The sequence below is a fragment of the Ammospiza nelsoni genome, chromosome 8 (genome assembly GCF_027579445.1).
Source record: "Ammospiza nelsoni isolate bAmmNel1 chromosome 8, bAmmNel1.pri, whole genome shotgun sequence".
NCBI classification, from domain to species: domain Eukaryota; kingdom Metazoa; phylum Chordata; class Aves; order Passeriformes; family Passerellidae; genus Ammospiza; species Ammospiza nelsoni.
Window position 1 is genome coordinate 24,164,752 of NC_080640.1, and position 27,097 is coordinate 24,191,848.

Consider the following 27,097-nt stretch of genomic DNA (forward strand, 5'->3'; position numbering starts at 1 on the left):
TAACTGCAGTTTGAACTGTTTTTTTGTGGTCTTGAGAATTTTTTATTAAGCCTTTCAATTCTGACTAATAGTTACAAAGAAGTCTAGTACATGTAGGATATTTATGTAGCCCTCTTAGTTTTTATCATCACACTGAGGATTGATTAATGGTATTTATTTCCAGTGTTAAGGAAGAAAATTTGAAGAATGAACAGGCTAAAGTCACCTACTAGGCCTATAGTCAGCTAAAATTACCCAGATCTTGATGTTTACTGAGTAGTTGTATTTTCAGCTCCATGACTGTTTTGATGTATTTAGTACACATATAAGCTATAGGCACTCCTTTGTTCACAGAATTACCACACAAATATGAAAGAGGGGCATATAGCAGATGAAGGAAAAGAAGAATAGTTCAATATGTGTATTCTGACATTGGATTTAATGGTGAGGAGAGCAGAACAGAAGATAAATGAGAGGGTTCAGTTCTAATAAATAGGACAGTAAAGGTAGAAAGCTGTGGGTTCATGACCTGATGGGAGGAGCTAAAAGGTGTCAAACCAGAATCAAGGCTAAATGGACCTTTGTGAGTGACTCCAAATCCCACCTTTTTCTATTAGGAGTACAACAGAAGCATTGCTGTGAGACAGAAGTATCAACAGTTACATCAGAAGTGAAGGAGTATAAGAATTGAGATCTTTCTTTCCCAAATCCTTTCTCAAACTTTATGGTGTAATGGGCACACCTGATCTGCGTCAGTGGTACACCATTTGTTGGCATCACCAGCAAATGGGCTTGGCTGGAGCCAGCTCTGCTGTGCAAACCTTGAGGAATTATGCTAAGCTGTATCTCTTCACCTGAAGAGTTTGGGTCTTACTGGGAATTAACAGGACCAGCCTGAACTGAGACCAGACATACCTAAAACTTCTGTGGCTGCCACCAGAGAGGAGTTTGACTACAAGCCAATCGCTTTACACTACAGGTACAGTCCAAGTGGCAGTGGCTGCACAGTGGTGATGTCCCCTTGAGCAGGGGTGGCTCCCAAGGCCACTCCTCAAGACCAAGAGATCCCTTGCCTGGCATCTGAAATCTACAGCAAGGTAAGTGACACTTGATGTTAAATCTAAAGCATCCTCTACACAAGCTAGCTTAATTATTACAAGCGTGGTAAGTAATAGAGTGTTTGACCACCTTGTTGTAATTGTTTAGTAGCTGTTTAATCATCATTGTTAAATCACTCTTTAACAAAACTTTTTGCTTAACCCTACAATAATTACTTCTATTCATAGCTTGAAAACGCTTTGATACTGCTGAATGGCTGAGTTGCTTTGCTCTCTACTTCCTGGAGGCGCAAAAAATAGGTAGGTATTTGTGTTTGCATCATATTAAGTTCCACCCAGAAACTTTGTGTGGCTGAAATGTCATTTACAGTGATGATGCAATCAGCTCAGAAGGGCATTACAAATTGCCACAGCTGACACATAGGGATGAATGTCTCATCCAGAATGCATTCAGATGGGGTTCCCATTCAATCAACTGAACTGCATTCAGCAGTACTTAAAAATACTAGCAGATATTTATCTATTTCCCTATACTGGGAGCTTAAACTCTGTACGTGAAGTGTGTGTTCAGTCTGTTTCTGTGAGTTCCTTTTCCTGTTGGCTAACTCTGTTACTTAGAGTTAAATGTTGATTGGGGTTCAGAATTCAATTTTACACAAGACACAATGCAAAGCAGAAAATCTAAACAAATGGTAGAAAACCTGATCAGTAAAGGGGTGGACTAGTGACTTCTATAAGTGCAGGTGGTGAAGTGTCAGCCCACAAAGTCAGCCAGGAATGCCCACCAAGCAGGAAAACACAGAGCTATCCAACTGTAACATTTCAAGAGTTTAATGAGAAGTTTCTGTTAATACAAAATGAAAATGAAAACACTTCCATCTGTCATTCCTTGATGAAAATGTTTATTTCAAGGCTATACTCTGCTGCATGTGAAGGGCAATGGTTTACATACAGATGCATGCTCAACACTCCAATTCACTCTTAACTTAATTTGAGTGCCTTTAGTAGCAATGAAAGATGTTCAGATTGACAGCCTCACAGATCAACGCTTACAGTGTGATGGTTTGGGGGAAAATGTGAGATATAGGCAAGAAAATAATTTCAATTTTTTTTTTATGGTAGAGACCTACCCAGGTCTAAGGCAGATAGTTTGATAACATAGTTTGTACAGTCCATCACAAGTTCTGGCCCAGTTATAAAATGGCTGTAGGGTTGCATTCCTCAGCATACAGCAAGTCGAGCCCTAGGCTGTATTACCTTTATTCCAGACTAGTGGCAGAGCAGACATTAAACATTGCAGTCTCCTGTTGCAACAAAAATGCACTGAGGAAACTAAGCTGGAGTGCAGAGGTCATTTCAGCTAAGCCTGCCTCCAAGCAATGGATTTTAAGCAGTAAAATTTTCTCAGGAGTGTAACACAGATTGAGGATAGTGCTGTTATCATCAAACGCTTGTTATCTTCAAGTCTGATAAGCTGGCATATACAAAGAACCTGTGGAGGAACAAGCAGGGGAAGCAAATCCCAATGCATGATATTGTCTTGCAGGGATCTGGTTTAACTGAAGGCCCAGTTATGAGGAAGGAAAACAGGTGCATAGAAGAGTTGCAAGCTGATGGAGTTAGAAACCATGTGCAAAAAAAAAAGTAAGTATAAAATCTACAGAATGCTCAGGAGCAGTAAAAAAGCAAGGAGGGAAGATAAATGTCTTTTGTGGCTAAAGCAGAGTGAAAGGATTCAGGCCAACGTCTTTCTAAAACCTCCATCAACCAATAGGACTGTAAAAAGAGTGAATTACAACTCAGCATGACTGAGAGAACATCTTTTCTCATAACAGAGTGAGTTACAGATGAGGTATATCAGTTCCTTAGGGCTCAAAATGAATGTAGGCTGTATGTATGTGCACCTTCAGAGATGTGGACCTGACCTCTGGGGTAACCTGGACCATTTGGGTTCCAGGCTAGCACTCTCAAAAATGTACCTCACACTGACTGGTACTTCAGGGTCCTAGACTGTCTAAAAGACAGTGTTATAATACTTGAAGATTTTATGTTTTCCTTAGTATTTTCTGCTGGCTTTTACTGTGTAAACACCCAAGGTTTTTCTTTTTGAGTTTTCAACAATGGAATATTTTAATGATAGAAATGAAATGCTGTAAAATGAAGAAGACAGCACCTGTGAAATCAGGAGTGTGGATGTTTTGTTGTATTAAGTTTCCACCACTCAGTTCTGGTCTGTGTGTTATAATGGCACAAATCCACTTGGAAAAGTACAAGGCTGGAGCTTGTAAGCTTGGAAGGATCACTAGGAAAATGCATTGCTTGCAGGAAATGCTGCTGTGATTTTTGTGGTTTCTCCCACAAAGGTTTCTCTGTTTCAATTGGTACTGAGTCAGTATTGGCACAATGTCAGAAAGCAGTGGGACTATGCTTGAGATGACACGCAAGCTCCCACTGTCCCAACACCAAGGATTCTAGTTTCTGCTTCATTTCTGACTGTGGCATCCCTGTCTGTATGAATTTGGTTTGAAATGCCAATACAGAGTGACAGTTTTTTTAATATGAGTAAAAGTAAACCTCTGTTCAATTGCACAGCACATGGTGCTTTGGGGTTCTAGCCTGCTTAAATACCAGCTTAAGTATTAAAACCCAAGGAGTTGGTAAATAAAAAGATATTAAAACTCCTGGAACTTTAAGTAGATGCTGACAAGTACATATGCTGTCTGTAGCAGTTTTTGCAGGAAAAAGGTTTTACTCCAGCCAGAGGTTCCAAAAAGCATGGGCTCAGAGGTTATCATTCTTGTGGAAAAATTTCCAGAAATAAAGTTTGTTAAGCAAATGTCTCAGTCCCTGACTGTCTGAAAATGGCAGGTAGCGAGGTTTCCATACAATGATTTCTTTGTCAGAAGAATATTCCATATGCTGCCACAGCTAGTCCAGTTTTCTGTTTATGAATGGAGCATCAAAGGTGTGAGACTTGCAGTCACTGAGCCTGGATAAATAGAGGGATTCATAGAAGTAAGCCAAATCTAGACCTTGGTTAAACCCATGGAGGATTGCAATTGACTTGAAAGCAAGCACAACCTGGTCTGGAATGAATACCAGGCCAGTTGCAGCAGTACAAGCTTCCTTATACACCCCCTCCAGCCTAGGCATTGATACTCAAAGGGCTTTTCTACATGAAAAAATAGCAGTACTAAAGTTGTAGAAATATGAGTTTGGTTTTTTTTTTCAAATGCTCCTGGAAGAAATAATGCTTTGTAGAAGTTGCTGTGTTCTCATCTGATAGGAGTAGCAGCTCCTCTGAATGGCTCCTAACCTGTTTCAAAGCTACTCTGGTTAACAGAACTCTTTTGTTGGAGCTAATGTGGCCCCTTTTGGCTGGCACAGGTGAGAGGCGTTTAACTCCCAAGAGAAACAATACCAGCAGACTCAGAGCACAAAGATCCTTGGCCTTCTTTCCACCTGAGCTGCTCTGGGCACATCTCCATTTCTCCATCTGCCTGCACAGTGAACATCAGGATACACTCTGCATCAGAACCTGTGTTGATGTTTAGCTTTGCCTATTAATGAAAAATGTCTTTATCAGTGAAGCTTAAGGTATCTTAAGATAATTTATAATTTGTGCTAAACCACAATAAGCTAATGTGCTGGTTTGGACTGAGATGCAGTGTATCTTCACAGTGGCTAGTGGAGGGCCATGTTTTGGATTTGTGCTGAAGACAGTGGTGATAATAGAGAGGTGTTTTTGTTATTGCTGAGCAGGGCTTGCACAGAGCCAAGGCTATTCTGCTTCTCACCCCACCAGTGAGGAGTCTGGGGGAGCACAAACAGTTGGGCAGGGACACAGCTGACCCCAAGGGATATTCCAGCCCATTTGTCATTGTACTCAGTCTCTGAAAGCAGGGAGGACATTTGGAGTGATGGCATTTATCTTTCTAAGTATGTGTGGTGGAGTCTTGTTGTCCTGGAAAAAATTGAACATCTGCCTGCCCATGGAAAGTGGAGAATTAATTCCTTTTTCTTTGCCTGTGTGCATGGCTTTTGCTTTTCCTATTAGACTGTCTTTATCTCAACACATTTTCTGGTTTTTACCTCTCTCATTCTCTCCCTATCTTACTGGCCAGGGATGAAGAGAGGCTGTGTGGGGCTTGGCTGCTGGCTGGGGTTAAACCACCACAGATGTTCTTATATTCAAATATATTCACCTATATTCAAATATATTCACTTGCTTTAGACTACTTTAAATGTAGCTGTTTCCCACGAGTGCAGCCTTGGCCTCTACAGTAACAATTAAAATTTTGATGAGGGAGAGGGGAAAATGACAATTTCTTTTCTCTAGTTCAATCACAGCTGCTGTATTTCAATGATTGGCCATTGTGGTATGTGAAATTTGTTTGGAGGAGAAAAAGCCCAGGTCCTCCTCTGAAAGCTATTGGTGAACAGGATGCTTTAAGAAGTGTGAACATATCTATCCAGATTTAGTTTCATTCTAAATGAAATTACCTGTTACAAAGCATACATATTAGAGAAGCAAGTGTTGGAAAAGAGGTTCTGGACCCTGCTCACAAAATTCCCAGCTGCCAAGTTCGTTCTCCACCCAAGTTGTATAATGCTGTGATTCAGTTAGATAATGCTGTGTTTGCTATTTTTATTAGTGTCTTGGCAAAAGAAATATAATTGGAAAATGTTAGCCCTTTTTATTTTCCGTTTTTATTATCTTGGCTTTCTCTCTCTAAATGCTTCCATGTGAGCAACTTCACTCATCTTTAAAGAATGCATGTAGGGGGAAAAAAAGTTTATTGACGCCTTTAACTGTTACTGCTTGTACTAGAAAAGGTCGACACCATCAGTCTCCTTCCTCTTGATTTTTTGTGGAATTTTACTTAAGGAAAAGTATGTTTTATACAAAATGGGCGGGGGGGGGGGGGGGGGTGGTTCTGTACCACCGTGTTTGGAAAGCATGTTTTCTGAAATTCCTGGTGAGAAAAGTCAGGGATGGTTTGGGGTTTAAATCCGACGTTGTGCTAAACGTTTACAACCTTGCCTTGACCCAGGATTTGGTTTTGCCGTGTCCAGGTCGGCAGGTGCCTCGGGCGAGGCTGCGCTCCTGGGGAATGCCCGGGCTGCCCACGTGGCGGGCGGAGCTACCTTTCCTACCCCGGGTTTGTTTTTATACAATGGGCCTCTGGCCGGAGCCGCCTCTTGCTCAAACCTGCTGAGCGCTTTCCACCCGCGGCCGGTGCGGGGCTGTCTGTTCACTCCGGGGGCCGGTGCGGGGCAGTCTGTCCGGTGCGGGGCTGTCTGTCCCCGCCTGGGGCCGGTGTGGGGCTGTCTGTCCCCGCCTGGGGCCGGTGTGGGGCTGTCTGTCTCCCCCTGGGGCCGGTGCGGGGCTGTCTGTCCCCGCCTGGGGCCGGTGCGGGGCTGTCTGTCTCCCCCCCCCGGGGCCGGTGCGGGGCTGTCTGTCCCCGCCTGGGGCCGGTGCGGGGCTGTCTGTCCCCGCCTGGGGCCGGTGCGGGGCTGTCTGTCTCCCCCCCCCGGGGCCGGTGCGGGGCTGTCTGTCCCCGCCTGGGGCCGGTGCGGGGCTGTCTGTCTCCCCCCCTGGGGCCGGTGCGGGGCCTGTCCTGCCGGGGCTCACCACGCCCCGCAGCTCCCGGCAGGTTTTTCACCGGCTGGCCCCGGCCCTCCCTCGCACGGAGGCCGCGGCGGGGCGGGCAGAGTGAGCCGGGGCCGCAGCGGCTCCTCCTCCTCCTGCCGCTCCCCGGCACCGCCCTGCAGCGCCGGCAGCACCTGGGACGGGCGGTGGTAGCAGCGGCTCCCAGGACCTTCGGTAGGCGCGACCCCGCGGTGGGACGGGACTGGGGCGAGGGGCCGGGGCCGCCCGGTGCGGCAGGACCGGGCCGGGGCTGTGGGGTTATGGGCTGGGCCCGTGTCCCCGCCGGGACGGGATCCTGGGGCGGCCGGAGCTCGCAGGGTGACAGGCAGCGGCTCAAGGGCTGGCCGGGCGAGCTCGGGGCTTGCGGCAGCTCCGCCGCTGGGAGGAAGCAACGCCTGCTTCCTGGGGAAGTGTGCTTTCAGAGCAGAGGGCATGTTTTGGTGTTGTAGCTGCAGTTCGGTCCTTTGCCTGTGTCCGTAGTTTATCTTGAGTTTATAATTTTGGTGTGTACAGTTGTCAGGAGAAAGCAGCCTAAGATGGTAGGCTGGCCATTACGCAGTGCTTTTTTACTTCCCCCGAAGGCCTCTTTCTCTAAACTGCTCGTAGTATACTTTATCTCTTCTTATACCATATGTACTTCGAATGTCTTTAAGATAATTGTCTTCAAGCCACTTCAGTTGTCTTAAAACGAAAACTCTTCAAACTCTTGCTATGCTGTAGCTACATGTGTGACAGAACACAGCACAAATATCTCCATATTCAGAAAAGCAGTTCCTTCTTGTCCCCATCCTGTTTCTGTAAGGGAATACTTCTGTAAGGCAGTACTTCTGTGGAATATATTTTTCTTTTTAAATATATTTATAGTAGTTCCTGGAAGCTTCTTCCTGTTAAGGAGGAGCTGTCGAGAAGTAACGTTCTGAAGGGAGTGGCAGAAGCATGGGAGGCATCTCAGCCTAGGACGGGGACAGATGGCACTGGGGCAGGAGGTGTGGAGGGAAAGCAGACCGGCCAGAGAGGAGAAGTGCTGCTGCGGTGTGTTTCGATGAAGGAGCTGATTATGGGGGTTATGCCCCTGAGAGCCCGGCTGCTGTCGGTGTGGGAGGTTCATTCCCTGATACCTCCCCCAGCATACAGTTATTTTCTGTGGAGTGAGTCAGTGCTTTGCTGGAACACCCCGGGTAACGTCAGAAACGATACAAACGCAGTGCAAGTGTATGGTTGCTGTAAAGCCTGAGTGTATGAACCCTTTCCCCATAGCTTGGCTATTTCTGTAATTTCCTGTATTTTGAGTTGCTGTAAGAGTCATGTGTACCACTCTCCTCCCACTGATGCAGCAGATAACTTGAACTGAGTATTGCTTATGTGTTTGCCTGTAACCCTGTCCCCAGTACATTTCTGCTGAGTGCCTAATGATTTTATGTCAACAATATTTATGATATTTTTATTCCTTTCTCTTGCCTGACCTTAGTATAAGGTCAGAGGCCAAATGTCTGCCTGGATTTAAAATTTCTGGAGTAGCCATCACATTCATTCATATGATTTATCCCCACTTTAGCTCATTATTTATAGTCCCCAAAATTTTGGATTGTTAGACTGAGAACTCTGTGAAATGTCAAAATCACTAAAAATGTAACAAAACCAGCAGTGGGATGGACCTATTTTATTGGGGGTGTTTATGTAGTCAGCATTGTAAAGACATAGTGTTAGATAACAACTTAAAATACAAAACCTGATCTGCTATAAAAAATCAAGCCGAGAAGTTTGTCTGATTTAAAGATTATGGGAGATGCTGTTTGCTAAACCTCTAGCAATTTTGGAAGATGGAGCTTCAATAGGGTCTGTTCAATAGCACTGCTTTAATCAGGGCCAAGATAGAGCCAACCTAATTCTAGATCTGTGATAGCAATGGAGGTATATATAAAAAAAACCTAGTTGAAGCAGTGATGTAATTGAAAACAGCAGATGGTTGAATTGTGACAACAGAAATAGTAGGGCTTTTCAACAAACTGCAAGTCTCTTTTTAGCCAAGCCTCTATATAATAATTTGTAGAAACTTCTCTGTCAGTTTCAAGTTGTGCTTGGAGGCTTCCATTACATCAAGTATTCAGCTAAGTAATGGCACCAGTGTTATTTCTTTTGTTTATTTCGTACTTTCATGTTTACTACCTTGAACCATGTTTCCTATTGTATGTATTTTTCAAGTGTTTTATGTAAACTGTTGGAAATAAGGACAGGGACTTGTTAGCTGCATGCAGTGTGTTTTGTTTTGAGTTTCTTTTGAAGGTAGCAAAAGACTTTTTAAAGGAAAGGAAAAGGCTGCTTATTTACCCTTCAGTGAGCAGCACTTTCACCTATTTGAAACTTGAGTTGTCCCTTTACTTCTGCCAGTTTATTTGAAAGTGGGTGTGGCTGATACAAATGCTGAATTTCCTTCTCAGTTCTCCAAGCTGGGAAGAATGTAAAGCAGATAAGCAAACCTAAGAACAGCAATAGGCATTTATTTTGTATTGCTTCTATTGTTGCTCTGTGCTTGTTCCTGATTTTATCAGCACTCGCTAGACAACCTTGATAAGAAGTTAGATCCTGAATGGGTAAACCTGGAATCAGCTATGGGACAGAGCTGTGGGACTCAGTGGTGTCCTTCCAAGAGACAATTCTGTCACATTCTTGTGTGATTCTTGCTTGGCACCTAGTTTTTTTTTTGTATGTATATCCATACTGTTCAGCGGTGACAGATGCTGAATGTGGAGCAGTGCCAGCCATTAGATTGTGAATAAACTGAATAAAACAAACACAGCCCCACCCAGCTCCACTACCTGGCTGTTCCTGTGCCGTGCGCTGACACTGTGCCCTCTGCTCGGTAGCAGTGGTCTTGTTTGAGATCTTCAAAGACAGGGAACCAAGTGTGGCCTCCTTTTTTGCCTTATGTGCTGTCTGTTTGAGAGAGAACTTGCTACCTTACTTGGTAAGGGAAGGTTAAAAATCTTTTGGAATTCTTATTTTGGTTGGTTTTATTTGTTTTGGGTTTTTTTTCCCTTTTGCTGCAAAGTATGGGGGGTGAGGGTTTTTTTGAGGGCATTGGGAAATTCTTCACCAGTAGGAGAGGTGGGCTTCCAATTCAGGCTTTTAGATCTTCTGGTGAGCTTAAGAACTGTCAGATACATCAGTTCCATATTAAAGATCCAGATGAGTTTTAATGCTTCTGAAGGTCTCTTTATTGTGCTAAACTTTACTATAGTCAATATGTAGCGAAGTGATACTTGCTATAACTAATTTTTGCACCCCAAAGACCTCTGCCTTGGCTAGAAAAACATGTCTGATTTTGGACTTGGGCCTATTAAGTTGCTCTGAATTAAATGCTTAAGTTGCCTGAAGCAGACAGGCTGAATATTTCTTTTATTATTGCTAGAGATAACAACTTTAAGCTTGGGAATTTGCACTTATTTAGTAAACAGTGTACTTATCTATAGTCACAATAACTGGTTGTTTGCTATGCTTGGCAGTGTTTTAAAAATACTTGGTTTTCTATTAGCTAGGAGAATAAATGCATCTTACAAATGTTTGGATTCTGGGGGAAAAACACTTCTCAGTAGTAAGCTTTGAGGACTAAAGCTTGCTGATCTCAAGTGCAGTCTAGATTTGAAGGCTATAGTCTTGCTTTCTTTTCACATCCCCTGTTAATGGTTGCTTGGAAATACTTGTCTGTTTTACTACTCCAAGCTGGTTCTTGAATAATTGTGTTCCTGGAAAGAATTAATCAGCTGAAAATGACTAACTCCTTATAGCCTGGAGTGAGTGAAGGTTTGTCCATTTGCCCACTGAGTCAGTAGAGAACATAGCTCAGACTATTTATAGTAATTTTTTTTTGCAACAAATTATTTTCTGTAACAAGTTATGAGTTTGAAATAGGAAAACCTCATTCCATTACTTCTTCAAACATCTGTTAACCGTAATTTGTTTTGTTTTGTTTTTTTTTTCTTGCTTGTTTTGTTGTTTGGAAGGTGTCTATCTGTATTGTCATAAATATTTTGACTGAATATTTTATATATTTGAGAGTGTTGATGTGTGCTACAAAAGGAAGAAGTTGCATCAGGGCAGAGTAGGGATCCAAAATGAAACTCATCTCTTGGAATTAACTAATGTTTTTGCTGCATATAGATCTTGAAAGTCCATGCAGCTCAACTAAGTTATTTGGGTTTTGAAGCCCTGCGTAGGGCTTCTGTCACTGGAAAGGCTACAGGAATGTTATTAGTAATATTTTTACAGCTCAGTTGTAGCTTATGTGGGTGTGCCTTCCCACTCAGCTTTTCTTTGTTGAACATGGCATCTCTTTTCAGTTCAATTTTGGCTAAAGCTTGCAAGTGCTACCTTTTTCACCCCCGTGCCCCAGCAGGTCAAAGTGCTAGATTATTTATTGTAATAAAATAGATTATGGTATTGAATTAGAAGGATCACTAAAACTGGCAGAGCTCCTGAGTCATAATACTGGCAAGCAATTCAAATGGATAGTTTTTAGAAAAACTTCATATATGAGTTTGTTTTTGTTACACCATCTATTCACAGCTGTGAGTTGGTTTGGGCTTTTTGTTAAGGAAGCTTTTTTTTTTGTAGGAGGTAGATGATGTGTTAATACTCCTTAAATATACATTGTTGGATGAAATCCACTAAAAGTTTGTAAAGGTGAACAATGAGTGATAAGATCTGTGTAAAAGAGGTTTCCTGAGTGTTGGCTGGCATGAACTCAGCCTTGTTGGAAGATAAATCCATTCCACTAAATTAGGTTTTTTTTCATAGTGAAAGGAAGGCTAGGCAGGAGTCACATACACAGAAGACTTAATGATAAAACAAAATTTCCAGACTATTTATCCATCAGGATGAAAAATATTACAACTGATACAGGAGAGAACGACTTGTATGCTGCAGTGCATGAGTCAAAGATAAATCTTTCTCAGGCTGGTAAATAGCAGTTAGCTGGTTCAGTGCTGACTGTGGTTTGTCCTTGTCTTGGAAAAGCACAGTGCTGGATGCCTGAGCTCATATCTGATGAAAAACGACAGCATATTGTAAGGTGGTAAATTCTGTTCTGCTGGTTTCACAATCAGGGATCAGTCTCAGAGCAGGTACTGTAATTTATAGCTTCAGGCTGCTTTGTCTGCTGTATCCTGGTAATTAACCTTGTGGAGGAGTCAAGGCCAAGGGTTTAACTTTACTCAGTGATACCTGTGAAATGGGCATAATTAAATAATTTTGAACTAATAAACATTATGGTTTTTCATCTCTTTTTGTTCTGAAGTTATTGTACCATGGCATAGCTGGAGCCTGAACAGCAGCCACTAAATAAACTCCAGGAATGGGTGTGAATGCAGTGGCTGAGCTTATTGCTATTGCACCTTGAAGCATAACTTTTCTGGCAGCCTTGAAGTTTTCTTCTTTATTTCTGCTGTTATGGAATTTGTAGTTTTGTTATAAACTTTTCAAGTTGTAGTCCTTCTGTACTGTATCTTACAGAGGCATATTTTCAAGATTCCTGTTGAAAGTCTGTCACAGATTTAATCTTTTATGAACATGCCTGTTCCCTCTTAGCTTTGCAAGCAGCAGAAAAATGCTCAAGGGCCTGAATGGTTTATAGCTTGCAGTGTGAAGCATGATAGCAATGTTGACTGTGGGAGTAAAACCTCAGGTCTTTATTTAAAGTTCTGAGGTGGACCTCTGGGATTGAATACTGGGACTGGGGAGAGGACCTTGACAGTAGTTGTTCTTTATTTTCTTCAAGGCACTCCCTCTTTCCATGTGTGGTTTGGTTGTTTGGATTTTTCCCTTGTCTTATGCACTACATTTTTTTTTTGACTGAGCAAACAAAGACCTTGCTGTTCCTGTGTCCTCCCACGCAGTGTTTGTACATCAGGGTGGGTTTCCATATCTTCTGTTCCCTTGCCTGTTTCACCCCTTTGCTATCAGCAGACAAGTAAGAATTTTAGTAAAATATGGTGGTTGTAGCAGGAGAAAGTGTGGAAGATGAGAGTAGAAGATGACATAGAGGCTTTGTTGAGGGAGTGATTGGGAAAGGTGACTTCCTATGTTAATATTTCTAAATTTAGAGTATTGGCCAACAGAGGCTCAAAGGCACTGTGGAAAAGGTGGCGATCAGGGAAGTTTCTGAGCATGAAAAGTCAGTGTGTTTGCAGCTCCAGTTTGCCTGGAATCAAACCAGTCTGGGAAAATTTCCCCTTGGAAAAGCCCTGGATAAATACAGTGTTCAAAAGAAGTAAGTGGAACATTTTTATATAGAAACTAGCATTTTTTTTCGGGTTGCTGAAGTTGGCTGGTTTTTTTTTCCTCAACCTCAGTTTTCATAGCCAAAAGGCTCTTTTAATCTTGGGGGTTTTTCCAGTTTGAAATGAGCGTTCTGTATGGGATTAAAAGCAATCAAACAGACTTGCTAAGAAAAACAAAACCTATCCCATTGCTTCTCACCCTCTAGCACAGAAAACGGTTCTTTGCCTTAAATTTGTGTCTAAAGCTTTATTGAAAAAGGCATCTCAAAATATTTTTGAGTACCCTGTTGTTACTGTATCTTTATGTAAAGCTAAAAAATAACTAAAAATATAATTATGATTTTACCTGAGGAAGTAACACTAATTTTGGTGTTGTAAATGTACACATTGACATCACGCATGCTAGGAATCTAGATTGTGGGGGTTCTGTGGTTGGTTTTTGAGTGATGTGGTAATAATTGCTCTTTTATTTTTCCATGCTTTATTACGCAAAGCCCATTTCTGAATGAGAGAGGCTCTGAAGTGTGCCAGGCTGCCTTCTGTTGAGTTTTTGTAATGTTATTTTTATTCTGCTGGCCTCTCTGCCCTGCCATGCTCGGGTACCTAGCCAGAGGTGGCAGCGTGGGCCCAGCGCTCGCAGCTCCAGCCTCTGGCAATGGTGGGGCCAGGAGGGAGGAAGCTGCCGGCTCCTTTTCCAGCAGCAGAGGGAGAATACTGTGCTCTGCTTTTTCTTTCTCAGCCTCGTGAGTTTGGGGTCAGTCTTGGCATGGCTAAGAGCAGGCATTGCTTTTCTAATGCTGAGAAGCTGCATTCACGTATTTATTGATTCTGTTAGGTGCCACATACTGGAGCAGAAGTAAAGTAGGGTTATAACTTTTAGTGTACTCTGTTCATTGCAGTTTCTGTTAGTTCATTTCTCGCTCTTGAAATTTAAATGAGTATTGCAGCATGAAGTCTGAACAGTTTTTAAGTCAATTGCAGATTTCCTAATTGTATTTCCATATTAAAAAATAAAACCACAAAAAAAGGTGTTTCTCCATTTCAGAGTTGCTATGCAATAGAGCCATGCAAACCAGAAAGGGAACTTAATGTGATAATGCAAAATGAAAACAATTTCACAAGAACAGCACCCCTGCCAACTCAAACCAAATCTAAAACAAAATTCCACAGCTGAAACCCAAAACACAGCAAAACATGCCAGATGCAAAAGGTAGTGCTTTAGGGGAAAGGGTTGGGGGGGGGGAAATGGGATAATTCACACAGCAGTTCTAAAAATAGAATGTGGCTTGTCATTAAAAATAGCCTTCAAAAAGTTAACAGTCATTATAGATATTTTTCTTCATAGTTACTTTTACCGTTCTTCCTGGTAGCTGTTCTTTTTAAAATAAGGCCCTTGTATTCTGGAAGCCAGTTTTAATTTTGTCCTTCATTTAGCTGTTCTTCCTTTCTGACCTCTACTTCTATTTTGGACAGGTAATGACTTTGTGCAGTTCTGTGCTGACAGAGGCACTATCCATTTTGAGAGACTCAATTTGTTCTGGTGATCTTACCCTATCAGTAAACCCTTCCTATTTTATGGCAATGCTGTAAGCATGAAAGTGTATCCCTTCTGCTTCTTACTCTGACCTTGCCCTTCTGCAGATGTTTGCATTTAGGTGCCTTCTAACAACTTCTTTTAGTTACTCACTTGAAAATGTAGCATCTTTGTCAGATGATTTTCTACTCTTCCTTGATAAGACAGTTCTGTATATGCTGGAAACTTCTGGAGGTTTTAATAGCACAGTAAAGGAAACAAGTTCAAGTAATACATCCCTAACAACATCATAGAGCAAGCAATAAGTAGCAACTGCAACAAATGAGAAAACAAATAGTGTGAGGAGTGACTCTGCAACTGCTTAGCTGTCTGTTTATTAGTCAGGAAGTGGGAAGAGGTTTCTAAGGGAAAAGCTGGGACAAAGTGTGCAGGTTATGTCTGAATTTTGGTAACTGGCTATTGCATACATGTTGCCTCTTAGTGTTATGTGGTGTAGTGAGTGAAGCATTACAGAAAATAACCGTGTCACACAAATTTTGCAGGTCTTTGCAATGAGTTACCCAGGCTATCCCCCAGCGGGTGGATACCCTCCAGCTGCCCCAGGTAAGTTGTTCAGATGAAGTAAACATTAAATGCAGTGGTGGTTCTATCTGGAGTGGAAACATGGCATAGATGAAGAACAACAATGTGGAGGGTTTCCTTGACTCCCTAAAGCTTTCTGTACTTGCTTGTTAAATCCTGTTTTATCTGGGCTGGGGATTCTGATTTGTCTAATATGTGTGTTCTGCCATGTGCTCATATAGTAATGTCCAGTTTCATTCTCAAATAAAGCACAGAGCATTAGGAAATGGTCTCAGCTTGACCAAATCCAATAAATGACAAGGATCAATGTCTGGTTCATTCTGAGTCTTCAAGGTGGGTAATGAGACAAATGAATATGGGGAGAAATCATTCATACAACTGACAACCATATCCCCCAAAGAAATAGGAAATTATCCTTAATTCACTATTCTTAGGCAGGTGGTTGTGTACAAAATGGAGAGGGCTATTAAAAAGGGTAACAGTAATAACATAAAGCTGATGAAATACTCAACCACTGCTTAGTTACCAAGCTGAACTTTACAGTTCTTAGTGTTGTTGTAAGCTAGAAAGAAAGGGCTGGAGTTATGTAGGTATGGTGAAATGTGGCATTAGGCTAGCTCAGGAAGGGGAAGCAGTGTACAGTGAGAAGCCCAACCAGCCAGGAGGATAAAGCCTATTTTTCAGCAGAGTATTCTGTCTAAAGACTATACTGCTGTGTGCAGACAGGTTATGACTTTGGGTGCCTGGAAATGTTCTGTTGTGCTCTGTGGACACCTCTCAAATTAGCAAAGTGGAATTACTATCTTGCTACTGGAATACCCAGACAGCTTTGTACTTTACGTGCTCTCAAGTCAAAATATGGTGTTAACAGTCTTTAGTGTAAACCTTCAAAGAGGTTTAGAGTTAAGTGAGATCTTACAGACTCAGTGATAACTGACATGATTAGAAATACCCAGTGAGACTTCTCCTTTTATAATAATTGCACTGCTACCTTGCACCTCTTCAGTTGATTATCCTGATAGTGTTGAAAATACATTACATTAGAAATTTAAGTAGTAAGAACTTTCAAAAGGCATAGTTTCTTGTTTCAGCACATGTGTGTTTGATTTCAGGTAGCAGTCCTTGGGGTGGTGCTGCCTATCCTCCTGCAAATCCACCTCCAATTGGTCTGGAAAATGTGGCTGGCTATGCCAACCAGTTCAATCCCAGCCACATGGCTGGAATGGTGAGTTTGCTTTCATTTAATGTGTTCTGCTGTGATGTCCTTAAGGGCAAAGTTGAGCTTCTGGAATTGTCACTGAGAGGTTTATCACTTGAATTCTGTGCCTTTCTGTCTAATCTGTTTAGGTGTTGAGCATTCAATATCGCCTATTGAGGAAAATGGTTCCTGCAAGCTATTTCTTATTTTAGGAAAACAGAGCACTAGTTAAATGTTGTTAATAGTCTAGCTTCAAAAGTTGTGGACATAAAACTAATATAACTTGGCATTTGCTGTGTAGAGGAATTCACATGGGCAAACGCAGTCTGGATTTTGCCTATTTACCTGGATTTTGACCAGTCAGAGTAATGAAAAAAAGCTGTATAATTAGAGGTATCAATGATTCATCCTTGAAAAAAATATGGGATCAACAGTCTCTTACAAACACTGATGTTAAACAGATGGAAGTAAAAACCTTTTACATTGGAAACATCTACATTTTCTTCAGTCAGTGTGATTTATTTTTTTTTCCTAGAGCAGAAGTGAGTGACACTTCTGACAACTTTAGTCTTCAGAAATCTGTTATGCTGCATAAGGAATGCAGTTTGTAGGAAGATATTTGCATCATAGATGTTTTTCTGAGGAAGTGATTAAATGAAGCGATTTGGCAGCCAGCAGGCAAATTCAACAACAAGCTATCTAGGATTCTTGAGCCGATATCCACAGCAGCTAGTTTCTGACAGTGCTGCAGTCATCCAATGTCACTTCTGGTTTCTCTCTAGAAGAAAGATTTCAGTGATAAGATTTTGATGTGAAGTGGAATATCTTAATTTCAGTTTCTGCAGAAGTCTTTCCAAATATAGTCCAGGAACTCCTGCTAGTTGTAAACTACTAACACATCCTAAAACAGCCAAAGGTTGCGTAAAGTCCTTGCATCCAGGTGCAGCCTTGTGATCACACAAGGCAGCAATGAGCAAAGAAAGGATTATTTGGTGTAAAGTTTTAGGCAGATTTTTCTATCCTGGTTGCTATCTTCTGCAGATAAAGAGCTATCTGTGTTGGTGGGAGGGAGGTTGTATTGTATTAAGCATGTTACTGAAACTCAGCTGTTGGTGCTCCTTCCTCTCTCTTGTTTTATTGCTGTCACTGCAGGCATCCAACCTGGCAGGAACCTTTGGAGGGGCAAATCTTCCACAAAGCATGTATCCTTCCACACCTGGGGGTTATCCACCGGTTCCTCCAGGTGGTTTTGGGCAACCCCCACCAGGACAGCAGCCTTCGTACGGAGGATACCCTCCGCCTGGAGGAAATCCCCCCTCCGGAATGCCATCTTACCCGGGATACGGGGGCGGCCCCGTGCCAGGCCAGCCCACACCACCTCCTGCCCAGCAGCCCATGAGCTATCCAGGCCTTCCAGCAACTCACCCAGGGCAGCAGCCCATGCCAAGTTATCCAGCAGGTCCAGCTGTGAACCCGTCTATGCCTTCCTACTCAGGAGCTACAGGGCCTGCAGTCACTCCTGCAACAGTAAGAGCATTCACTGCTTTTCAGTTGAGGTGTGACTGTATATGTGTTCCTCTGCCTTTTCTTTGTGTGTATTAGTGTAAACCGATCCCAACATTGAAAAGAAAGTTGTGAAAAAAAGTTTGAGTAAAGAGAGTGACAGAACCTTTCCAAATGCAAGCACTATGAGCTTATATTGTCTTGAAACAAATTATGTTTTACCATGGTATCCAAGAAAAGAGGTTTGATATGAATTCGAATTAATTAATTAATCTTGCCTTTCCTAACTTTAGCAAGTATTGCCAGTTGTATATACAGTATCATCAAACCTTAATTGGAGAGCAGATTTAATGTCAGCAAACCTTGATCTTGAATTTTCCTGTAAATTGTGTCTAGGCATTAACAAATTGCTTAAGGCAAGGTTGGTTTGAGTTTTCTTTATTACTTTTCTCACATAAAGAAAACTGATAAGTGATCATCTTCCTTAAGTAGTAAACCACAGCATTTCACTATTTGACACTAATATGCTGCTAACACTGCTGTTGTTTAACACTACTGATCTCATTTCAGCACAGAAACCGAGGTACGATCACTGATGCGCCAGGCTTTGACCCTCTGAAGGATGCAGAAGTCTTAAGGAAGGCCATGAAAGGGTTCGGTGAGCAGTCTGAGGATTTACATTTCAGTTAAAAGTAGGACTGCATCTCCATTCAGCACTGATATTTATTTCTTGGTATGTGTGTACTGAGCAGGGCTGAGTGTGTACTGAGTCCTTGGTTATCAGAAGTACTACTGGAAGTTCATGTGGGCATAAACAATACCATGAGTTTGGTTGAGTTTTTCTTTGTATTCTTACTGTGTTTGTCAGCTCAAAGTTCTGTGGTTGTACACAAGAGTAGATACTGTAGATAAATTCAAGGCATTCATGTCCTTCTGCTGGGTTTAGAACAGGATGAAATAGAGACAGAAAGCTGAATCCTCACTCATTCTGTGGTGTCTCTGTGTGTGTACAGGAACTGATGAGCAGGCAATCATCGATTGTCTTGGAAGTCGTTCAAACAAGCAGCGGCAGCAGATAATCCTGTCCTTCAAAACAGCTTATGGGAAGGTAAGTACATTGTGAGGACAGAAGGAAGAAGAAAGAAGAGCCTGCATCCCTTCAGTGGCAGTCAGAAGACATAATGGTGGGAAAAAAAGATTGGAAGGTGCATTAGGGGAACAAGGTTCTTGGGTAATAACCAGTTCAGAGTTCTGCATTTTTACCCATGCTTGACTTCTTCATGCAGTGTTGCAGATGAAACATGTAAAGCAGTTTCTATGCTAAATGGTTAACTTTGGCTCTTGGATCTGTGCAATCTATTTAATTGGACCTAAATGGCCTCAGTGTACAAATACCATTGTACTGTTTTAGTATTAAGTGGAATAGCTTTACTTTGAACATACATTACTGGTGCTTACGCATAAAGAATTCTTAGTAAAATGTGTATTTTTGGTGTTTGCTTTGGTCAGGTTTGGTCTTTATGCATTTTTCCTTGTTTTTCCTTCTCATTAGGATTTGATCAAGGATCTCAAATCTGAGCTCTCAGGTAACTTTGAGAGGACAATCTTGGCAATGATGAAGACACCTGTCATGTTTGATGCTTATGAAATCAAGGAAGCTATAAAGGTTTGTGTAGGAGATACAAATTTACAACATAGAGGAAATAGTTGTGCTGGTAAAATACTTGGTTGTCATTTACAAGTTTGGATTTATTTGGGATTACTTGCTTTGATTTCCTACAAGGTTTTATTCTGCATTTTTCCCTATAATTTTGTTACATTTCTTTTGTACTAGGTTGTAGAAATCAAGAATCTGAAGTGTTTCTCCTTTGTTTTTTTTAGGGTGTTGGCACAGATGAAAATTGTCTCATTGAAATCTTAGCTTCCCGCAGTAATGAGCACATTCAGGAGCTCAACAGGGTCTATAAAGCAGGTTTGATCTTTTGCATCAAAATTTTCTTCCTTTTCTTACTCAATCACTGACTGCTAGTAAGAATTTAGGAAATGAGCAGGGTTGTATGAGGATTCACGTCTCTGTCTTTTCCAGAATATAAGAAAACCCTGGAGGAAGCAATAAAAAGTGACACATCTGGGCACTTTCAGAGGCTTTTAATTTCACTTGCTCAGGTACTTGCCTGCTGGGATTTTGGAATTTGTTTGCTGTGTGTTTGTAGGTGGTGTGGATTTTGTTTGGTTTGGTTTTGGTTGTTTTGTTTTTTAATGTAAAAAAAGGCAGCTCATCAAAGCCCACCAGTAATGTTTTTGGGTCTTCTAATTCTTTCAGGGAAACAGAGATGAAAGTACAAATGTTGACATGTCTGTTGTCCAAAGAGATGTACAGGTCAGTAGAAATGCTTCATTTTTTCTAAGTATAGTCAACTCAATATGCTGAAATTTGGCTGTGTGGATTCTGCTTACTGTTAGTTTTGGACACCTTGTGATGACTTCTGATGCAGTGCTTATCTTTAAGTGGATAGAAGAGAGATAAGAAGCTGTGACAGCATTAGACCCATGTAGGTGCAATATAGAGATGAATTGGCTTTTCCAAATGTTGGATTATGCTGCTTTCTAAGGAAATTGTCTGAAGAGATTTGAGATGATAGGTGTGTGGATTAAAGTTTAAACTATTCAACACCTGCATTAGCCTTTGCATGTTGTTTCACAAATCTGGAGTTTTGCAGCAAATAAGGCACTTGGACTTCATAATGCTTGGCCCATTTCTTTTTCTGTATCTTCCTTTCACTACATAGCAAAGTGGAAACCCTGCATTGTTTTAGCCATACTAGAGTCATTTAAATAGTAGTGTCATTAGCTTTCTATCTAGTGTGCCTTAGCCAAAACACAAGAACGTCCCAGAGCACACCTAGAATTGTTGAAGGGAACCTAGATGTAAGGACTGTTAGGAAGAACAATGTCCCTTCCTTCAGTAATATGGAGCACTTCTGTTTCAGCAAGCTAGAAGACTGAAGCATAGCATAGGGAAGGTTAGAACTAGTTGCTATTTATTGCTTGCTCCTGTTTTGCAGTAGTGCATAGGCTAAGAAGTTTAAAAGGAGGAGAGGCTGCAAGGAAGCAAATCTGTAATTCAACTGTTCAGCCTGAGTGCTTTTCTGAGTAATGACGTGTGAATTCCCTTCTGTGCTCAGGAGTTGTATGCAGCTGGAGAGAACCGTCTAGGAACTGATGAATCCAAGTTCAATGCCATTCTGTGTGCCAGAAGCAGGGCCCACCTTACAGCAGGTAATGATGTCTATATAAACTGTAACTCGATTCTGTTGAGTGTAATGATAAAAATGTACAGCACTGCTCTGTGCCTGAATTTCCTCCATCTGCAAAATGAGCCCAGAAAGATACCAATGAAAAGCAAGGTGAATTCTGCTGAGGAAAAGAAAGGATCACCTTTCTTAGATACCAGAGCAGGTAGAGGGCATACTTGTTCAAGTGATCCTCTGATGAAAGAATTGCAAAACTGGAATTGTTTCAGTCTTGCATACTTGTGTGTGCAAGACACTTGAAAACGTTCCCCTTTTACTTGCTAACATAAGGTGCTACATCAGTCTGTCGTGGTGGAAATGTTTTAGTAACTACACAGAACTTCTGCATTGTGCTATTGGGTGCAAGGTACTTATATGAAGGAAAGGGGTGTGTATGAGAACCTGAATATTTTCTTCTTAGCTTTATTGAGACCGGAAGCTTTCCTAAAAAATGGCTGTGCTTTCTTGGTCTAGCCCTTTAATGAAAAGGGCACATCTAGACAAGCTAGGAGGAGCATGATAGCATGTCAATGGTTGATAACAGTATTAATCCTTGAGATGTTCAAACTAGTGTGAGTACACTGTAGTGTCCAGCTGAGAAGTGCCACTGAAATGAAGCCATCCAGCACATTGCAGTGCCACCTCTTGTTGTGGAACTGGAATCTTTCTTTTCCATTTGCAGTCTTCAGTGAGTACCAGCGGATGTGTAACCGGGACATTGAAAGCAGCATATGCCGTGAGATGTCTGGAGACCTGGAGATGGGCATGCTGGCAGTAGGTATGTGCCACCTCAGCAAGGTCATTCCTGCTATTCCAGTACAGCTGCCTCAGGTGGGGTCCCTGACTTCAGCTAAGGGTGTTCTTATTAGTGGTAATTCCAGTTTTCTGCTTTTTATGTTGAGCTTTCTGTGAAGGCATTTGGGATTAGTAAAGTGGGGCACTTCACCTCAAAATGACAGATGAAGCTTTTTTATTTCAGGCAACTGCAGAATTTCAATTTCACATGTTAAAATGGGGAACAATTCTATAATATGTAATTATTAACTATAATTGACACTGCTTTAAGAAGTGAACTTTACCAACTCATGGGTCAGTGAGAATGGAGTATTTAGGACAATTTTAGAAATCATTAATTAAAATACAGCATTAGCCCTCTAATTAGTTACTTCTACCTCTATTTAGTAGAAAGAAAACTTAAATTTCATTGCAAAAGGGTTTTTTTTTTCTCACATTTACTGTGGCTGCAATTTTTTAAAATCTTGAATTGCCCCCAGTACTTCTGAGGAGTTAAACCTCTTACCTCAAGTCTACTGTTGTCTCTTCAGAAGCAGTAATTTGTTTCCATGAGGTTGGGACAAGGCCTCAAGTTGCTGTGCAGTAGTTTTATTTAAAATGCTTTATTATAGATAGAACTGTGAACCACTTTCCTGTCTTTTTTCTTTACGTCTCAATTTCTTTTTCTGTTTATTACTGTAAATATATTGTGGTATCTAGAGCTCCTGCTTTAAAAGTGTCATTCTTTGGTTTTGGATATGGTAGTAATGGAACCAAACCCAAAAACTCTTACCAAAATGGGAAAAATGGACTTTGCATCACTTGGAAATGAGATAGAAGATATTTAGTTCAACCACAACAGATTTTTTTTGCTGAAGTTTGTAACAAAATCTTGGCAAAATGAAAATCAATTTTAAAAGCCTCATTTTTTCACTCCTGTCTTGTGCATGTGTGAAATATGTAACTACTGTTCTTATTCTGCTTGGCCACATTGTCGTTGTACTGATCTTTTAATGACAAACTAGATCTAGGTCATTGTGTGTGATTGTTTTACAAACCTTTTCCAGGATTCAATCTTTGTCACCTCAGAAACTACTGTTAGAAAACCAAGCTTAGGGAAAAGATATTTCTGTTTGTAGAAAAATATTGCCTTGGTAAAGTAACTGCTCAGCATTTAGAAGGCATTTGACTTCATGGAGCTTCATAGTGACTTGACAGCTCTCCATGCAGGTCCAGATTTAAAATTGAGACTGTAGCTGGCAGACAAGCTAGCTTGTCTCAATAGCCCTTTGAGCAGGGCTTGTCATTAATATTTACTGAATAACTCCCTTTATTAAATAGATTCTGTGCGGTTTTTTATTTATATGTACATACACATGTATCTATATCAGTAAGTTATATTAATATCATTTGTTCTGTGGACCTTACTTGCAGGAAAAAAGGGGTTTCTAATTGAAAATATTTGGTTTTGCTTTCTTTAAAGCTTTCTGGATTGTACAACTGGTAACTTACAACAATATCTTTAAACATCTTAGAATGCAGGTGTGTTGTGTTAGCTAAATAGAGTGATACAGAAACATGCATTTCATTTTGTCATTCATTTTTGAACAGCACTGTACATATCATTGACAGTTTTGTGGTGAACTGCTATCTCTCATCTACATTTTCCTACTGAGAAAAATACTTCTTCCTATACAGAATGTGTGTTCTATGAAAAACATGTCTGGGTTGACACCTTTAGTTCTGTATTGATTCTGTGGGATTGATTTTGATACCTTATTGTGCTATTAAATATCAAGTGTGGTCTGTTTCCTCTGTAGTTTGCCACAGTTTGCATGATTGTTTACTTGTAACAACGTTGCATCAATATATAGATTTTAATTCTGATCAGTGATGGAGGATTCTTTCATTATCCTGATTAACATGACAGCAATTTGACTTAGATTTTGCTCTTTCAGATTTCTGATGAGCTATGCCAATTAAATATACCATCCAGTCATTACTAAATAAGCATGTTAAAAATTTTTCAGGAGTCCTGATGAACTTTGTGGCTAAAATAAGACTTTAAAATAAGGGTTGTGATGACTCACCCTTAAGGAGAAGGAACCACCTAAGATTCCCTGCTGTCATAGATGGTTTCCTAATTTGTCCTAGGGCGGGACTTGAATTTGTCACACCTTGCAGATGCATGCCCTAAAAATTTAGAATTAAGAAGCCAGTAGCACTACTACCTATATATTACTATAGGTCTTCTGCCCCCTCCTCATCCCCTCTTTTCCCTTCATAAACAAGAATCTGGTCATTAGAATTCAAAAGTTTATTATGGCTGCTTCACACTAGATGGTTGCTACTGACAAAAATGTTTGCTTTGAGCCATGCGTTGCAGGTTTTTTAACTGTATTGCAGCTAGTGTTTGGATTAAAAAGAATTTCAGTGACTAATGGAAGGAGTGGAAGCTGCATTGTATCAAGTGTATGTTTATGTAAAATTCAAGCATGTGACTATGTCGGATAAACTCAAAAAATTACTGACTTCTGATTGAGGAGGAATGCCTTATTTCTGTAATACTGTTCCTCTGTTCCTTTTTGCAGTGAAGTGTCTCAAGAACACACCAGCTTTTTTTGCAGAGAGATTACATAAAGCCATGAAGGTAGGTGTCTGTGACAAGTTACATAAACTTACAGCGTGGAGTTTTTTTAAATGCTTGTACAGCTCTTGGGAAGGAAGTGTGCAGCTGAAGGGATTACATTTTTCACTGGGCAGATGACTAACAGTCATGATGCAGTCATTATTATGAAAGGCTGGAAAAATCTAGCTGAGTTGATTCACCTTAACACAGCAATGAATACAACTGTGCATTAAACAATAATCTTCACTTGGTGTAACACAAATCTACTTAAATCATTGCAATTGATACTTTTTAAGTAGGGAATTCTAGCAGAACTAAATGAGTAGGCCATTTAACTCACCAAATTTTCTGACCCCGTTGTATCTCTGTCAATCCCCCTATTTTTTCTGAGCTGTTGTTGTGCAGAGAAATTAGTGTCCTACTGCTGCTAAATGTAATTTATTTCAGCATGGTAGGCTAAATTCTGTTTAAGCTTATTAAGCTAGTGGGGTTATGCCAGCAAACAGGCATTTTATTTTTTTTTCCTGGTGTTATATCATACACTTTGCAGTGCATTATACTGCTGCTTTGTTTGTTTCAGGGAGCAGGAACCAAGGACAGGACGCTGATCCGCATCATGGTATCGCGCAGCGAGGTTGACCTGCTGGACATACGTGCAGAGTACAAGCGGATGTATGGCAGATCCCTCTACTCAGACATCACTGTAAGCCCTGGAGACCTGCCCTGCCCTGCCATGACAGCCCTTATGCTGGCAGAACACTGCTCCTTGTGCTGAGCAGCTGTTACCTGCACTGAGTGTGGCTGGCTGGGTTGGATTGCTGCGTTTGCTAGGAGCATGGAGGCTCAGGGCCAGAGGATGGAGAGCACTTGGGTTTGCATGGAGGCTTGATGAGCTAGAGATGGGGATGAAGCTAACAGGCAAATAAGGAAAGGAAAATTGGTCCAGAGGAGTTTCTGAGGCCTCTCTGTCCCAATCTCCTTATATGATCTTGTGGGAACCACTCAGTCCTCCAGTTGAGTAACAGAGGTGCTCTACTTCATTTGTGTATTGGAAGAATATAAAGCTTCTAAGAATCTAAAGAATTGCCTCCTCTTTCTCTTGAAAGTACAAGACTTTGCAAATAGATTAAACTTCAGATTCATTAGCAGTTGATCCACCTTCCTTTTGCTATTTAGAGCTGTACCAACAGCCCAGACTCTGGATACCTGGCCAATGGTAGGGTAATAAGAGCTGGAGGAGAGTGAGTGGTGCCACTTTTATTTACCTTGTAATGAGGGTGCCAAACCTATTAAGCCCCTGTTTATTCCTTCTGCTGTGGACACTGCGGGGCTGTAACTTGGTAGTGTTTGGAAAGAATCCGTAGAGATTCTGGAAGATAGCATGTTCCAAGTGTTTCTTCTACAGTAGTTGCATGCCCTGTAACCACCAATGTATGAGTAAAAAGCAGTGAGACATTGGTGAAAAAGCTCTGTATTACTTCTTCGCCGTGTTCCTCTTTTGATCTGGCATTGTAATTTATCATTCAGAAGCAGAGCAGGCCAAATTTATTAATGGACAATTTTTGACCAAAATTTGGCTTCAGTAAATATGGGGTCTGTATATCCACATATGTAAGCTCTGCTGCTTATTTCTGTAAAAGTAGAGCCAAAAATGTCTCTGGAAAGAAAGTTCTTAGTTTTTCAACTGTAGCTTCACCTCTTTTGGTTATTCTTCAACTTTTCTTTTTCTGGGTTCCTTTTCAGGGTGATACTTCAGGAGACTACCGGAAAATCCTACTCAAGTTGTGTGGTGGAAATGACTAAATGGAGCATTGAGTTTTTCTTAAAAAAGCTGCTGCAGAGCATCTTTTTTTCTCCATAAGTAAATATGTAAACCTGTAAAACCTGTTTCTTCTAAAGCAGTTGCATTTTAAAAGATAATACTACATATATCTTCAGTTCAAAAGTAGTAGGTAATAAATGCCAAGGCCCCCAAAATACCAAGCTTATGTGCCATCTGCTCAGGATTCTGTGTAGTACACTCAGCAATACATGAATGGTCATTATTTCTCTTCTGCTTATATCATATTGAAATAATGTTTGTTTAACAACAATCACAATTGTACGATTTTAAGGTGTTCTTTTGTATAAACATTGAGTGCCATTTTAATGCAAGTTTTATATCTGTTGTATGCAGAGTTGGTTTTGGGCTACCACTTCCTGATATGTGGAGATAGCAGCCTTGAGGTTTTGTGTCTAGTTAAGGCTGCTTTAAAGAAGTTTTGTCCAGTTCTGTTTCTTTACCTTGATTCTTTTCAAGGAAGTTATGTTCTACATTTCATTCTTGCTAAGGCAGACTGTCACAAGGCAGGAGTAATGTTGACAGTAGTCAAGATTCTGTCATTAATGTTTCAAGGTTTGGGATTGTGCCTTAAAAATATATATATATATATATATATATATATATATATATATATGTAAGAAGAGATTATGAAATTAAAGCTAAGTCTTTGCAGACTGTGCCTTTTGATGTCATATTGATGTATGTGAGTGATGACTCAGTTTATGTAACTTAGTTTTTCCATAGAAATTCTCTGCCAGAGGATTATTCAGAAATTGTTGTTTTGGTTAGAGTTAGGG

At 40.9% G+C, this 27,097-nt stretch overlaps 1 protein-coding gene across 2 annotated transcripts; it reads left to right on the forward strand.

Moving 5' to 3' along the window:
* Window positions 1–6,775: 6,775 nt before the first annotated feature.
* On the forward strand, window positions 6,776–26,979 carry ANXA11 (annexin A11). 2 transcript variants are annotated; one of them, XM_059476743.1, is made up of 15 exons: window positions 6,776–6,864; window positions 15,042–15,102; window positions 16,194–16,306; window positions 17,432–17,806; window positions 18,353–18,440; window positions 18,796–18,890; window positions 19,335–19,448; window positions 19,664–19,754; window positions 19,869–19,948; window positions 20,106–20,162; window positions 20,968–21,061; window positions 21,758–21,853; window positions 24,441–24,499; window positions 25,059–25,181; window positions 26,222–26,979. In XM_059476743.1, the coding sequence occupies exons 2-15, from the start codon at window positions 15,051–15,053 to the stop codon at window positions 26,279–26,281; spliced, it is 1,497 nt and encodes a 498-aa protein (XP_059332726.1). In that variant the 5' UTR covers window positions 6,776–6,864; window positions 15,042–15,050; the 3' UTR covers window positions 26,282–26,979. The 2 variants fall into 2 exon arrangements, with proteins under 2 accessions (XP_059332726.1, XP_059332727.1); XM_059476744.1 differs by lacking the exon at window positions 6,776–6,864 and adding an exon at window positions 12,916–12,955.
* The last annotated feature ends 118 nt before the right edge of the window (window positions 26,980–27,097 follow it).

What these genes read in the sequence shown, in the direction of transcription:
- ANXA11 (XM_059476743.1), top strand. Translation starts at nt 15,051, where the DNA reads ATGAGTTACCCAGGCTATCCCCCAGCGGGTGGATACCCTCCAGCTGCC. An exon ending in AAATCAAGGAAGCTATAAAG is followed by an intron (nt 19,449 to 19,663) that starts GTTTGTGTAGGA and finishes TGTTTTTTTTAG; the next exon opens with GGTGTTGGCACAGATGAAAA. An exon ending in GATTACATAAAGCCATGAAG is followed by an intron (nt 24,500 to 25,058) that starts GTAGGTGTCTGT and finishes TGTTTGTTTCAG; the next exon opens with GGAGCAGGAACCAAGGACAG.